The 12666-nt window shown below is 37.0% G+C and overlaps 1 protein-coding gene across 5 annotated transcripts in view; it reads right to left on the bottom strand.

Annotated features, from left to right (window-relative positions):
- Positions 1-12666, bottom strand: part of furina (furin (paired basic amino acid cleaving enzyme) a) — a 74354-nt gene that overhangs the window by 59543 nt on the left and 2145 nt on the right. For 2 of the 5 annotated variants that reach the window (XM_041991393.1, XM_041991401.1), the window contains exon 2: positions 9478-9801. In XM_041991393.1, coding sequence (XP_041847327.1) covers positions 9478-9687 — 210 coding nt within the window. In that variant the 5' untranslated portion in view covers positions 9688-9801. Of the gene's footprint in view, positions 1-9477; positions 9802-11895; positions 12006-12666 lie in introns of those variants that run through there. The other 3 variants (XM_041991428.1, XM_041991407.1, XM_041991418.1) reach the window with 3 other exon arrangements.

The raw sequence follows: 12666 nt of genomic DNA, 5'->3' as shown, positions 1-12666 counted from the left end.
GCTACACTAACTGTGTTATGCTGCACACACTGTTGGACCCATCATCTCGTTGGCTAAAGTAGGGCAGAGCCACAGTACACAGAGTGGTGCGTTAAAGATTAATGAAGATATGGCAAAAGCAAACCAGCTTACAAAACATGCTTAAGTATGATAAAATATTTAGAATAGGCAATCTGTACCACTGGTGTGTTTGACTTTAGGACCCTGGAGAGGCCCTCTGGGCATAGTAACATATCAAGAATGAATAGGAACACTGATGCTTTTATAGCAGCTGGTATCCATCCAACCTTGTGTTAAATATAAACTGCATATCATCGCCAGTGGATGAAGAGGACAAAGCCAAAAACAACTAACTCTGCCTGTTAAAGAGATGTTTAATGTCTAGTGGTGGCGAAGCTTTGTCACCTTCAAAATAATTTAATGATGTTGCCTAAGGTCAACTTTTAATTGTCAAACAGGTTGTCTTCCTAGTTTCTAACTCCTTTTGTGTCTAGATAAAACAAAAAAAAGTATTTTTTTCAAAATTTTTGCACATTTAAAGCATAAAGTTTTGCAAATATTAGCTATGACCTTCCATTTTTCCTCTGGACATGTTTATTGATTTTTTTTCTTCTTGGTGAAAAAAGGTTACATGTAGCTGCTGGAAAAATAATGCCTCAGAATTTTCTCACATTTTAAAGGATCATTTTACTCTGTATTACAAGGTACAATAAAATGTGCTAGAATCAATTTACAGAACTACGAGTTGAAGAGCAAAAAGGTGTGGGTTTTCTTTTAACAAAGCTTAATTATGATGTTAAGTGCTATTTACATGTTTGGTAATGCTGAAGCACCAAACAGATGGTTGCATGGGTTTGTACAAATCATGCAAAACAGCTTCAATCAGAACTCATCAGGCAGGTTCTTCTCCCATCATCTCTGGGCAAATCATATCCTGTCAGAAGATTCTACGACACCCTTATATACCCATAGTTAATTGCCTCAAATCTCCAGAGTCCAATTATGCAACTGTATATTCAGCTCCTAATTTATTGTGTTTTTCTTTCATTCAGAGTAGATGTACCTTGCAATGAAGTTTCAACAAAGAAATGGGTCAGAAAAGTTCTTCCCTTATCAGGCAGTGCAGCACCAGTAGTTTAGCAGAGTATGTAAACTGAGGTGTTGCAGTTTATGAAATTATATGTCCTCAAAGAGCTGATAGACATAGGCAGAAACAGTTTAGAGAATCTGTGTTGTTGCTTAATTAAAGCTGCAACGCTTAAATTAAATAAAAAGATAAAAAACAAACTCTGCTTACATTCTTACAGCTTTACAAATTCCATGTGAATCGGTACTCGTGGATTAATAACTGGTGTATAATTATATAAGTAATCATTTTAAGCCAAGCAAACATGCTTCATCCCCTTTTCCACAGAATACACATTCAGTATGTTATTAAGATAAACAGCTTCAATAATAAGGCTGTTCAGCGTTGACAAAATGGATGATACCAATCAAACTTTGAGAAATGGCTCATGTCTATGCATGGTGACTTCTATAATAATGCTACCGCAAACACTGAGGACAGTTAGCTCAAAGCTTAAAAAAGATAAATAAATAAAAACACTGATTAAAAGTACTAGCATGACAGTCTCTTGTTTCACAGAAAATCCACAATAACATAAGATATAATTCTTTCTTTATGTACAGCAGCAACACAAATTGTCAAAACATAGTTACTTCAGGGTGACTTAGGCTGCATCCACACATTTTCAGTCTTCGTTTAAGTAAAAATAAAGAATTATGTAATTACTTCTCCACCTTTAACCATATATTCTCTATCTCTCTCTGTCCTCACATACTTATGTCTTTGATACCTGCACGTAGAGGCCTCTTAGAAAAATATTTAGTTTTTTTTTTAACCACTGCAAACACAAATATGCACAGAAAGAAGGGCAGAATATGAAGCAAGACACTGTTAAGTTGTATGGAGGAGAAAAATATTCCCTCTGTAGTCTAGTGAGCTTAAGAGGGATCACACTTATAAAATAAGAGAGATTAATAAAACATATATACAGTATGTTTTCTGGTTGTTGCTTTTCGTAAGTTACAAATCATAAACTCTCAGTGGAAAAAGTACTACATGTCCACGTAAATGCAGCTGAAATGTAATGCGGTAATATTGCCGTATTTATACAGTAACATTCATCACTAAAAAAAAAAAACTATTGACAGTTCAGAGTGCAGAGGGTCCCGGCTCTTTTCTTTTTTAACACATCAGTGGACTATACTGTCCAATCCTTGTGGACCTTTATGACTGATTTGTGTAAATGTTCTTTTTTTTTTTTGCCTGAAAATTCTGTTCAATTTGGAGCTTAGTTTGAGTTGATCTTTAAGTTGTCATACTAATTGTTGCACTATCCAAGTTTCTATGTTGCTAATGCTCAACATGTTCACATTACCAAGAGAGCATATTTTCAGTTTTTTTGCATATAAATACAGTTGGAAAAAAGCAAAGATGTTAAGTATTAAATTATTTAGTAAAAGATATTGCAATATCTGACTGTGCTGGAGGGAATGAGTTTTACTTTAAACAAGCCTGTAAAATTAAAGGAAAAACCAAATAAATACAGAAGAAAGATTAGAGCTCAGCTATTTCTTTTAAGCCAACAGAGCAGTGTGTTAGATAAAAGAGAAGTTCTTCCATGGGTAGCCCTTAAGTGCTGTGTCATGACTTACTGATAGCAGTGTCATCTGATCTATTTTATCAGAACTTCAGATGGTATCTGCCCCTTCTGTTCCTGCTTTAATCTTGTGTGTAACAGAATATTAATAATGTTTGGAAAAAGGCTGTAGTCACTCTAGAAGGGGAGAAGAACTGAGCATGTTAGATAGAAAGAAAATCTGGTGCCGTAGAGTACAGTAAGGGCACAGTAAACCAAACACAATCCTCCCTTACAAGCAAAGCCCCAGGCGAAACTATCAGAAAAGGCTATGAAGGCAGTTGATCTCTAAATAGATCAGCTGGATGAATACGGGCATTTTTATCCACCAGCATCAGAAGCCACTGTTCACCCAAAGAAACGGAGCAAGCTTTGGAGGAAATGTTTCTGCATTTTTACTATGTAGAGAAAGTGGGAAAAATTCAGTGGAATTCAAAGTTTTTTTTCAACCTTTGGTTAAAAAAAATAAATAAAAAATTGATAATAATTAAATAAGTTTGTTATCCTAAAACAGCTTGCATATCTTTTAGCGTTTCCTTTAAATGAACACCTGATTCATATTCCTGGAACAGGACGGTGCAGGAAACAACAACAAAAAAAAAGTTTCCTGTTTCACGATACTTGTCACACCAATTTTACACCACCTCACAGTTATACTTATGTTTTAGCTTCCCTGTACGTAATAATGGCAAATCAATGAATAATGACACTGATCATAAATGATCCAGGTCAGAAAGTTGAGCTGTGCTGCAGATCAGAAATCTTTAACCTTGTCATCAATAATCAAACCTTCATGTCCTGCATAAAAGATAATAAAAAAAAGATGGTAAAACCTTAAGGCCAAAAACAGAAAGGAAAAATGTTTCACCACACAGTTGACCTACAAACAGCTATTGTAGTGGCTTCACTGCCAATCAAAGTGATCAAATGAAGAGTGCTTTAGTAGCTGCACCCACTGATTTATACATTTTTTAAATCATACCTTTGATCTTGTGGCAGCTGATCCTATTCATACATGGCACTACAATTATTCTCAACGTGTGTTCAATTGTGTCAGTCCTTATAATTTAATAAGATCTTTCTTATAATAGTAACCCTGCAATCCTAACTCGGTATTAATTTAAATACCTGCTTAATGGAAGTGCAATTGATCCTGACAGAGCACTACGATTGCAGGTCCTGCAGTGCAAGTCTGATGATGTGGGCAGGAAAAAGGTCTTTAAAATGCAAAATAACCATCAGCAGATGCAAGTTAAAAGGCACTTAATACCCATTTACTGCTGTGCAAGTCAGCCGTTTTTTAATTTTATTACTTGAACTAAGTTTTAATTATTCCCCTTGTTTAAAATGGCCCCCTAATCTCACAGTGCTGCCAAAGTAATCTGTTCACAAACCACTTGGACACTGCAACCTTTTTCTTTTAAAACACTATGGTTCAGTTATTTTCAAGTACATTCAAATCAATATTTCCTATAACAACAGCAACTTTAAGAATTAACTGAAGAAGAAGAGGGGGCACTAACAAAGCCACAGGAAAACAGAGGTTGGTGCAAAGAGGGACTCAATCAGGATAGTTGCTGTGCTTTACTGTGTCAGTTTCACACAACTCATTGCGAATAGTCAACTGTCAAAAAGCCAGGACAGAAAAAATCAAATAGATTTCAAGCAAATTTTGCCTCAACAGTGATAACTATGAAAGAATAGAAACAAAGAAGACAGATGGGTTGCAGCCTTTTTATGCCACGTTGAATCTGATTTACCAGTCCCATCAAATGGCTGGACAGAGTATGATAAAACCCAATATTTACAGCCACTGCTAAGAACAAATTTTAAAAATGAATACAAAAGACAGCTATGGACAAAATGAGGCCATGGGCAGCTGCTGGCACAGTTGCCTTAGAAATATTTGCTCATAAAACTGTGCCATGCACAATAATTCTGGACTGTCCCAAGCAAAAGACAAACATAAAAGAATCATAAAAAAATATAGACCCAGCTGAGAAACAGTAGTAGCTGTGAGAGGGGTTCAAAGATGGTCATTGTAAACAGTCTTGTGACCAAAGATAGCCTGAAGAAAATTCTGACTTGCAGTAATTTATGATGACCATCTCACAACGTGATTACTGCTAGGGCACACATCTGCAAGGTAGCTAACAAACGCCGCTTGAAGAATTGATCAACAAAACACTGGCTCAGCAGTGAACAAAAAAAAAAAAAAGAAATAAACTAAGTTCAGGGACAAAACAAAATGTCTGCAGTTCTAACAAAGGAAGAGATTTGTCAGCAGAAGCCTCATTTACATCATGTGTCATTCTGCAGTTATCACGTCAGGAAGGATCTGGTTTGAAAAAAAAAGGGCAGAGGGATCACAAGAAATTCACCACAGTCGAAAACTTTGTCGCTGTACAGTTTGTTTAAAACTAACACGCCGTACTCAAGCTTTTCAGATCAGTGTTTCAAAGTGTGGTTTGCACTAAACTCGTGAGATTGAGAGTTTAACAGACTCAGTTTGGACATGTGAACATGTGTTGTTTGTCCAACTCTGTTTTCCAGATAAGCTTTCCATTTTTACTATTTTCTGACATTTCAAAAGCCAAATAAGAAATTTAATCAACAGATTCATTTCTTATTTGAAATTATTTGTTGATAATTTGACTATCAACAGTGAAACAGCAGCTGTAATTTTAGGAAGCACACACATATTGAATAATGAGTGAATTTTGCAGTTTCACGCCTTAATGAGATATGTCAGATAAAATATATGTTGTTTCAACAAAAAATTTAATTTAAAAATAAAAAAAACTATTCCTCTTATTTGTTGGAATTCCAAAAAATGTTATAATCTTTCTACATTTTTAATTGTTGTACTTTAACACTGTTTTTTCCATGACAGCGTGCCCCTTGTGCCCCAATAGAGGAGCACACAAAAATCAGATGTGTTTAGGGTAGAGGTTGTATGGATGCCATAGTGTAAGCAGAGAGAGGGAAATTAAAAACAAAAGAAACAAATGTAAAATAAAAACCATCACCAGAGCTATAAAACCTGCCCAGCTGTGGTCTTTGATCCTCCCCTCCAGCTCTCCTGCCTAATTCAAACACCTGCACACACCAGCAGTCACACACGGAGCTCAGACACGCCATGCCTCGCCACACACAGCTAACAAAGCAACTCTCATTTACCATCCGCTGTGAGCAAAATGGCTAAACTGATTTTCTTGTTCCTATCGCTAAGGTAATGGCTTTATTTCAATCAATGATTGGATACGATGTGCCATCAGAGCAGGAGTTTATTTGTATTGTAGACATCACTTGTGGCGATAGCTTACATTTCAAAGTTAATGAATGCAAAATGTTCATAAATAACATGCCAAGGACCACATGCAACCTAAATGGAATAGAAGTAATTGTCATTTACTCTACTGGTTTTTAACTACGGTGATATTTGGAGTAGTTCAAACAGAAAGCCTCTTGATCCAGCATCTGAAGCATTTTTATTAGAAATAATCATCTAATTCCTTATCTGTTTGGTCTATACCAGAGGTGCCCAAGTCCGGTCCTCGAGATCTCCCATCCTGCAACTTTTAGATCAACCATTCTCCAACACATCTGAATCAAATGACTGGCTCATTACCAGGCCTCTGCAGAGCTGAATGACATGCAGATGACATCTGATTCAAGTGTGTTGGGGAAGAGCTGCATCGACCGAACTTGGGCACCCCTGGTCTATACGGAGTAGCAAATCAACAGTTATATTAAAGGCGGTGCCTCTAGATGTCCATTTTCTTTGCTACAACAGCATCATCTAGTTGTTGCATCTTAAAGCTCTTTAACTTTTAGATAAAAAGGCTACAGCAGCAAGAGGAGGAGGTTAATCCTGATTTGTTCATCCAAACTTGTGTCCTTTAATAATTTTTCATTCTGCTCAATTTCAAAACCACATGAGCTTCCTGAAGAGAAGGAATAACTTGCAAAAGCACAAAGTGCTTCTTTTTTGATAATGAACAGTAATCACTCACTTGCCTTTTTTTTTAACCCGTGTGGTGGGTCACTACAGGGTTATATTCGCCTAACCTTTTTCCAGGACCAATATGCAAGTTAGGGAACATAAAGGCCTAATAAGAGGTACAATAACACTGAGTAAAAATATGGGACATCTGTTTTCACTTCCATCCACATTTCACACTTAAGAAAGCCCAAGTCTTTTACTTAATATCTTCCATGATAACCTCATTAAGGACCGCTTCATTTGACAGGACTGTGCTCTGGCTTATATTGCAGTCTTTGATGCTTTGTCAAGAGTAGCTCATCAATCTAGTGCTGGTCAAAAATGATAGTCCACTTTCCCTCCTTAAAAATATCATTAAATGTTTTCAAGTTAGTTGCTGAGTCAGGCCAAAACCACACAGCAACTTGTCTCTAGGGTGCAGTTTTGTGAGCACATGGGCGTAATTGCTTTGTCTGCGTTCCTCATTGTCCACAGAAAATACATAGTTAAAGGATTTAACTCCCTAGGATTAGTCATTAGTCTCCATGCTATGATTCAAAGCACGGCTAACATTCTCAGTCGTGACCAGTAAGACCATATGCTGTGCAGCGTAGAGGACTGTTCCGTGGAAAGGCAGTGAGGCTGTGGATTTAAACATCTGCATGCAGAGCTGCTTGTTCTTTGTCTGGATACGTGTCCACTCTGTAAAACTACTGAACTGAGCCTGGATGGCTAAAGGCTGTTGTGCAAACTAGAACTGAAAAGTTTCTAGATCAGAGGTGCAGAAATCCACAAGTTTTACAAAAGATAGAAACTGACATCAAAGCAGTGGTTACAACACAAAAGAAAGAAACAATTACCTTTAATAGAAACTAAAAGCCAGGCCTGTTGAAATGGCCACTAACAAATAAAGGACGATGCCTAATACAGAATGGGTGGGAAGAATGGGAGGAGGGGGAACTTCTCTGTGCATGCCAGAGATTAAAAGTTAAAATTTTCATTACATTTACTCAATCAACTTAATGAGATAATAAAAGCTGGAGGGGGAAAGTGTCCTTGAGGAGAAAAGCCGAAAAAAGGTTCCATAATTTCACACACCTATCAGATATTAAGGGGACTTCCAAAGGAATTAATTGATTTCTGACTGAATTACACATGAGTGTGGAGATGGTTGAAATGTTTGTGTCCTGTTCCAGATTTCATTTTGAGGCAGCTGTAACTCAAGAGGTAGGGAGTGGTTCTCTTTTATTTAGTAGGTTGCTGGTTCAATGTCCAACTTGCTTAGTCTTCATGTTGGGCAAGATGTAAAGACCTACATTTTTCTATTATGTTCCTCCCTAGTAAGTAGCTGTGGTTCAAAGTGTCTGCTAATTAATACAATATAAAAAAAATAACACGAACATTTGAACAGTGCATAAGAGTAAATGAACACCATATGAGTAACAAACATAAGGAAACATTTCCCAAAGTCAGGGTGAAGCCTAAGCTAATTTTACAATCATTTTATTCCTCTTAAGGGAGGCGCTGATGATGTGAAAGGATAAGCTGGCTGATCAGCTCCCACTGAAGTCAAACAGGAAATCATAAAGGGGGGAAAATCATCACTGAGACACACAGGAAATTATAATCCCTAATTTACCCACTAAGCTTGGAAAACTATGGGCAATGTGAGAGCTTTCTCATGGTGAGTTATATGAAAAACATTATTTCACTTAAGTAGATTAGCTCAACTTCCAGTTTTGAAGTACGTTTCCGTCCTCTCCCAATTTCACGGAGAAGCTTACAAAATAACACGTGAAATATAAGCCTGGGACCGCGATCGGTCATAGATTTTGGTTTTCTCCATTTAAATATTACATTTAAATTACAAAGTGCATTCTCTGTAAGAGCTGCTGTAACAATTATAATTCATTTATCCACAATTCAGCGATGTGTTCTTTTGTTTTAGCATGAGCTTCCTACTGAATTTCAACTCTAAAAGTACTCAAAAGAACTCTTGCAAGATGTAAACGAGGTTAAAGACTGCCATAACCAGTTCAACAACAAGCATTCTTTTACACTTCTGTTCTCACAAGTAAAACAGCAAACAACAGGGATGGAACAAAGCTATTCTTGTGACTTGCACTGCTCCTTGCAGATCCACTGCCACAATACAATGACACACCTGTAATAGAAATCCTCTTCATCACAATAAAGTGCTGGCAAGAAAACATCAATACAAGGTGGCTACATTACACATACAATAGAATATAGAAAATAAATACTGGTTTTTACCTGATATCCTTTAACTTATTAAAAAAAAAGAAATATGATTTTCAATAATGAACACTGTTTAAAAATCTTGTTTCTTTTTGTTTGTTTGTTTTGTTTGTTATTGGTGGAAAAGAAGGAATCTATAAGCTCAATGCACTCTGATGTTCTCCTGGACAGCTAAGCTGACAGGAAGCCCAAATTATGTTAACATAATGAAAAATCTGTTGTAAATCATTTATTAAGCTTGTATATCTGCATACCAAAAATTTTGTAAAGAGAATAATGACAGTAAAGTCGAATGCTAAACAGAAAACATCACACTGAGTAATAGCTAGAAGATCGCATTGTGTTTATACAATGTTGTAGGGAACAGGTGAATCCATTATTTGCATATTCAAAGCATAGCTGGTTTCTATTTCAAACTCCCCTTGTATCACCCCCAGTATACGCTGCTGTAGTTCTCCATCATTTCACTGAATCACAAGACTACTTCAAATAGAGCACATAACATCGACAAAAAAGCAGTTCATCACTTACATGTCCGTGGTTGATGAAACCATGTTTATTGGCTATTTGATCAGCTTCCTCCTGACCTCCAGGTATATGGACAGCCCATGTGTTGGTGTATACCTGCTGACCAAATGCTGGTTCCAGCCCAGAAACCAGCAACACCAACACAACCCCAACCAAAAACTCCAGCAGCCTGAGCCCGTGGCCTACGGTGGGAGATGGAGGGCCAGACGCCATGGGTTCTCCTAGCGCAGCACAGTCACTGAGCACAGCACCTCTCCAGCAGGCCGGGGCTGCTCACAGTACATGCAAGTGCTCGGAGAGACAAAGACAGGGAGAGTCACAGCTCACCTGGAAAGAGAAAAGAAACCAGTAAAACAGTGTTTCAACTAATTAATTTACTAGTTCCAAGAAGCTTTATTGTGTAAGACTTAATCTCCAACATGTGCCAAAAGTTATGAGAAAGCACAGAGAGCATAAAATACTACTATTATACTTTATTTCAAATCGAAGTATTTTCCTCATGAGCAAATGAGAAGAGCAGATTTGAGCAGGCGTTGAGCAACCCAGCTAAGTACAAGTAGTTTATAATCCCACAGGAAGCAGCAAGCAGGGCGTCGAGGCTCAACCTAATGTTGTGGTCAGACACATAACAGCAAATTTGGGCGCTTACACTCCCATGGGAGGGTGCAGTTGATGGAGCTTGCAAAAGAAAAATGCTTAGGTATACTGAACTGGCGGTAGAGGTGGAGAAGTGTGGTTGGAAAGCTAGACCACACCCTGGATGCTAAAGGATGGAGTCAGCTTCAGTGAAGTGAAGTAGCCCCTCGAGGGTGGAGGGCAAATGCCCGAGGCAGAAACTGAATGGTTACAGCCAAGGACAGAACATGGAAAGTACTGGAGAAAACGGTTGACAACATAATTTTATTGCTTACAGATATTTTATCAGCCCGACACAATAAAAAGTCTGAAAGGCAATTATACAGATAGGACAAAGAAATTCATCATATCAAGCTTCTGTAGCCAGTGTTCACACACACAAATCTCAGTTTGTAGTTTTGCTTTTTTGTTGTGTTGAGTGAGTAAAGTGAGCTGTGATGTGTGCTGAGACATTATCCAAAGAGCTCGTTTTATTGTCATCCTGCACACAATAAAATGACCTGAATACAGTGTTTCGGTGGTGAATTTCCTCTTGTTTGTAGCTGTAAGTGATCTCCTATTTCAGGTCTACAGCAAGGCAAGTTTCTCATTTTTCAAGGAACTGTAGACTCTACTTTAACTCAATGCACCACAATCAAGATGAACAAACAAGCTTATCGAGATTTCCCTGGACAGTTTGTAGGCAAGCGAGAACAATGTGTTTAGAGGTGGCGGTTTGATTTTACAGCATACACACCAGTAATCATTTTCAGGGTTACCAGGAAAAGTCACCTTAAAAGAAATGCTCAATGTACAATTAAACTCATAGATCAGGAAGCTTTGTGAATGTGCATATCATTTTGTAAAAACACAGCACTGTACACAATGTTTTATTTAACTCCTCATTTATAATTCTGAAGGTGCAATTTAAAAAAAAACACTCGGCTTATTAATGATTCATTTATTTTCACTAAAGAATTAACAGATAAGTAAAATCCTACTGATGTTTTATGGTCACTGGTTAAAAAAAACTAATTTAATTTTTTTTTTTTTTTTTATTATAAAATGCTGTTTTGGTTTTTTTCCCTCCTGTAAAAGGTATATAGTATTGGGAATAAATATCCTAAATGGAAGCATGTAGTCCTCCCCCAATCTGGCCTGCTACGCAGAAAAAGAATTAAAGAAAAATGTGTCTCCATCACACACAAATGTTTCACATAAATCCATCTACTCCAGCCAAACTGCATTAATCACATTTTGTTCATCTGTACATATTTAATAATATTATAAAGAAGTTGCAGTCATAATTCAAGTAAATATTTAAACCTGCTGTTACCCGACTTCAACATACACATTTAAAGAACTAAAAGTATTAATCACATAGCACTTTTAACCACAATATCCTGAGAACACGTCAAACCAAAGTGGTCAGGTTAAGGTCAACCTGGTTGTGAGCTGGTATGACAAAAGCTAATCTGTGTCTGGCATTTCAACTCTCTCAGCTCATTTCAAAACTTCAGAACAGAGACAACTACATATAAAACAAGCACAATGTGTCCATTCAAACCAGGTAAAACAAATCCAATAACGTGTTTCAAGAACCACCTTTTAAATTGTTGGTGTTGCTAAGTTAAGCTCATTATACATCAGCAGAAATCAGCAAAAATAAAGAAAAACAGATGTGCACACAACATTAATGGCACTTTAACTTTTTTAAATCAAAATCAAAATCAAAATAAAACAATAAAGAAAAATATCAATATTTGTTCCAACATTTATCATGTTTAGATTTATATAAGGTCATACCACTGAGAAAATGAAGATTACAACATTGAAGGAACATAGATAAAAATCCTGGTATAACTCACAACCTGTGTCCTTTGATGCAACAAGCAAAGTGAATGTTCCCGAGGCTTTGTTTGATTTCAAGGTACACACTGACTTTAAGGGCAGATGCCTGTGACCTCATCAGGGCGTTCAACCACTCAGTTTCTTTAACGTCAGACTGAAAACCACAAACCATGGAATACAATATGCCCAACCGTTTTTCCGTTTACAAGGGACATAGGGGAAGCCAACCATTGCGCTGCACGAGGTCTTTAGTGTTTGCACAGTAAATGATACCAAATGCCACACAGTGACAATGAGGCTGTTACAAAGAAAATAAAGAAAAAAAGTGTACTCTAATTACTTTAATTAGCCAAGTATCATTAAACCCAAAGGATGATACTGGCCTCATTACTGAACTCATCAGTGCAATTTAAAAAGGAAACAGTTTACACCTCATCAGTTTGTTTATATTCAAATGACATAAACATGAACTTGAATGTATTTAACCCACATGACCTTTTACAAGCCATTTCGGGCATGTGCAATTATTATTGCCGGCTCTTATAATGTACAGGAACTCAGCTCTGTGAAGTCAAATTTCCTCTAAAGTTTAAGAAAAAAGAAAAAACTTCACCCTTCAATCTTTCACAGCAGGTCACCAGTATAAAATGTAGGTACCAGTATTCCATTATCACAGTCGAAATAACAACCTATACTTTATAAAAACCTTTTCTTTACAAGTGTGGA

Source organism: Melanotaenia boesemani, chromosome 1, assembly GCF_017639745.1.
Source record: "Melanotaenia boesemani isolate fMelBoe1 chromosome 1, fMelBoe1.pri, whole genome shotgun sequence".
Lineage (NCBI taxonomy): Eukaryota > Metazoa > Chordata > Actinopteri > Atheriniformes > Melanotaeniidae > Melanotaenia > Melanotaenia boesemani.
The sequence above is the reverse complement of the archived record's forward strand: the minus strand, read 5'-3'. Positions and strand labels throughout refer to the sequence as shown.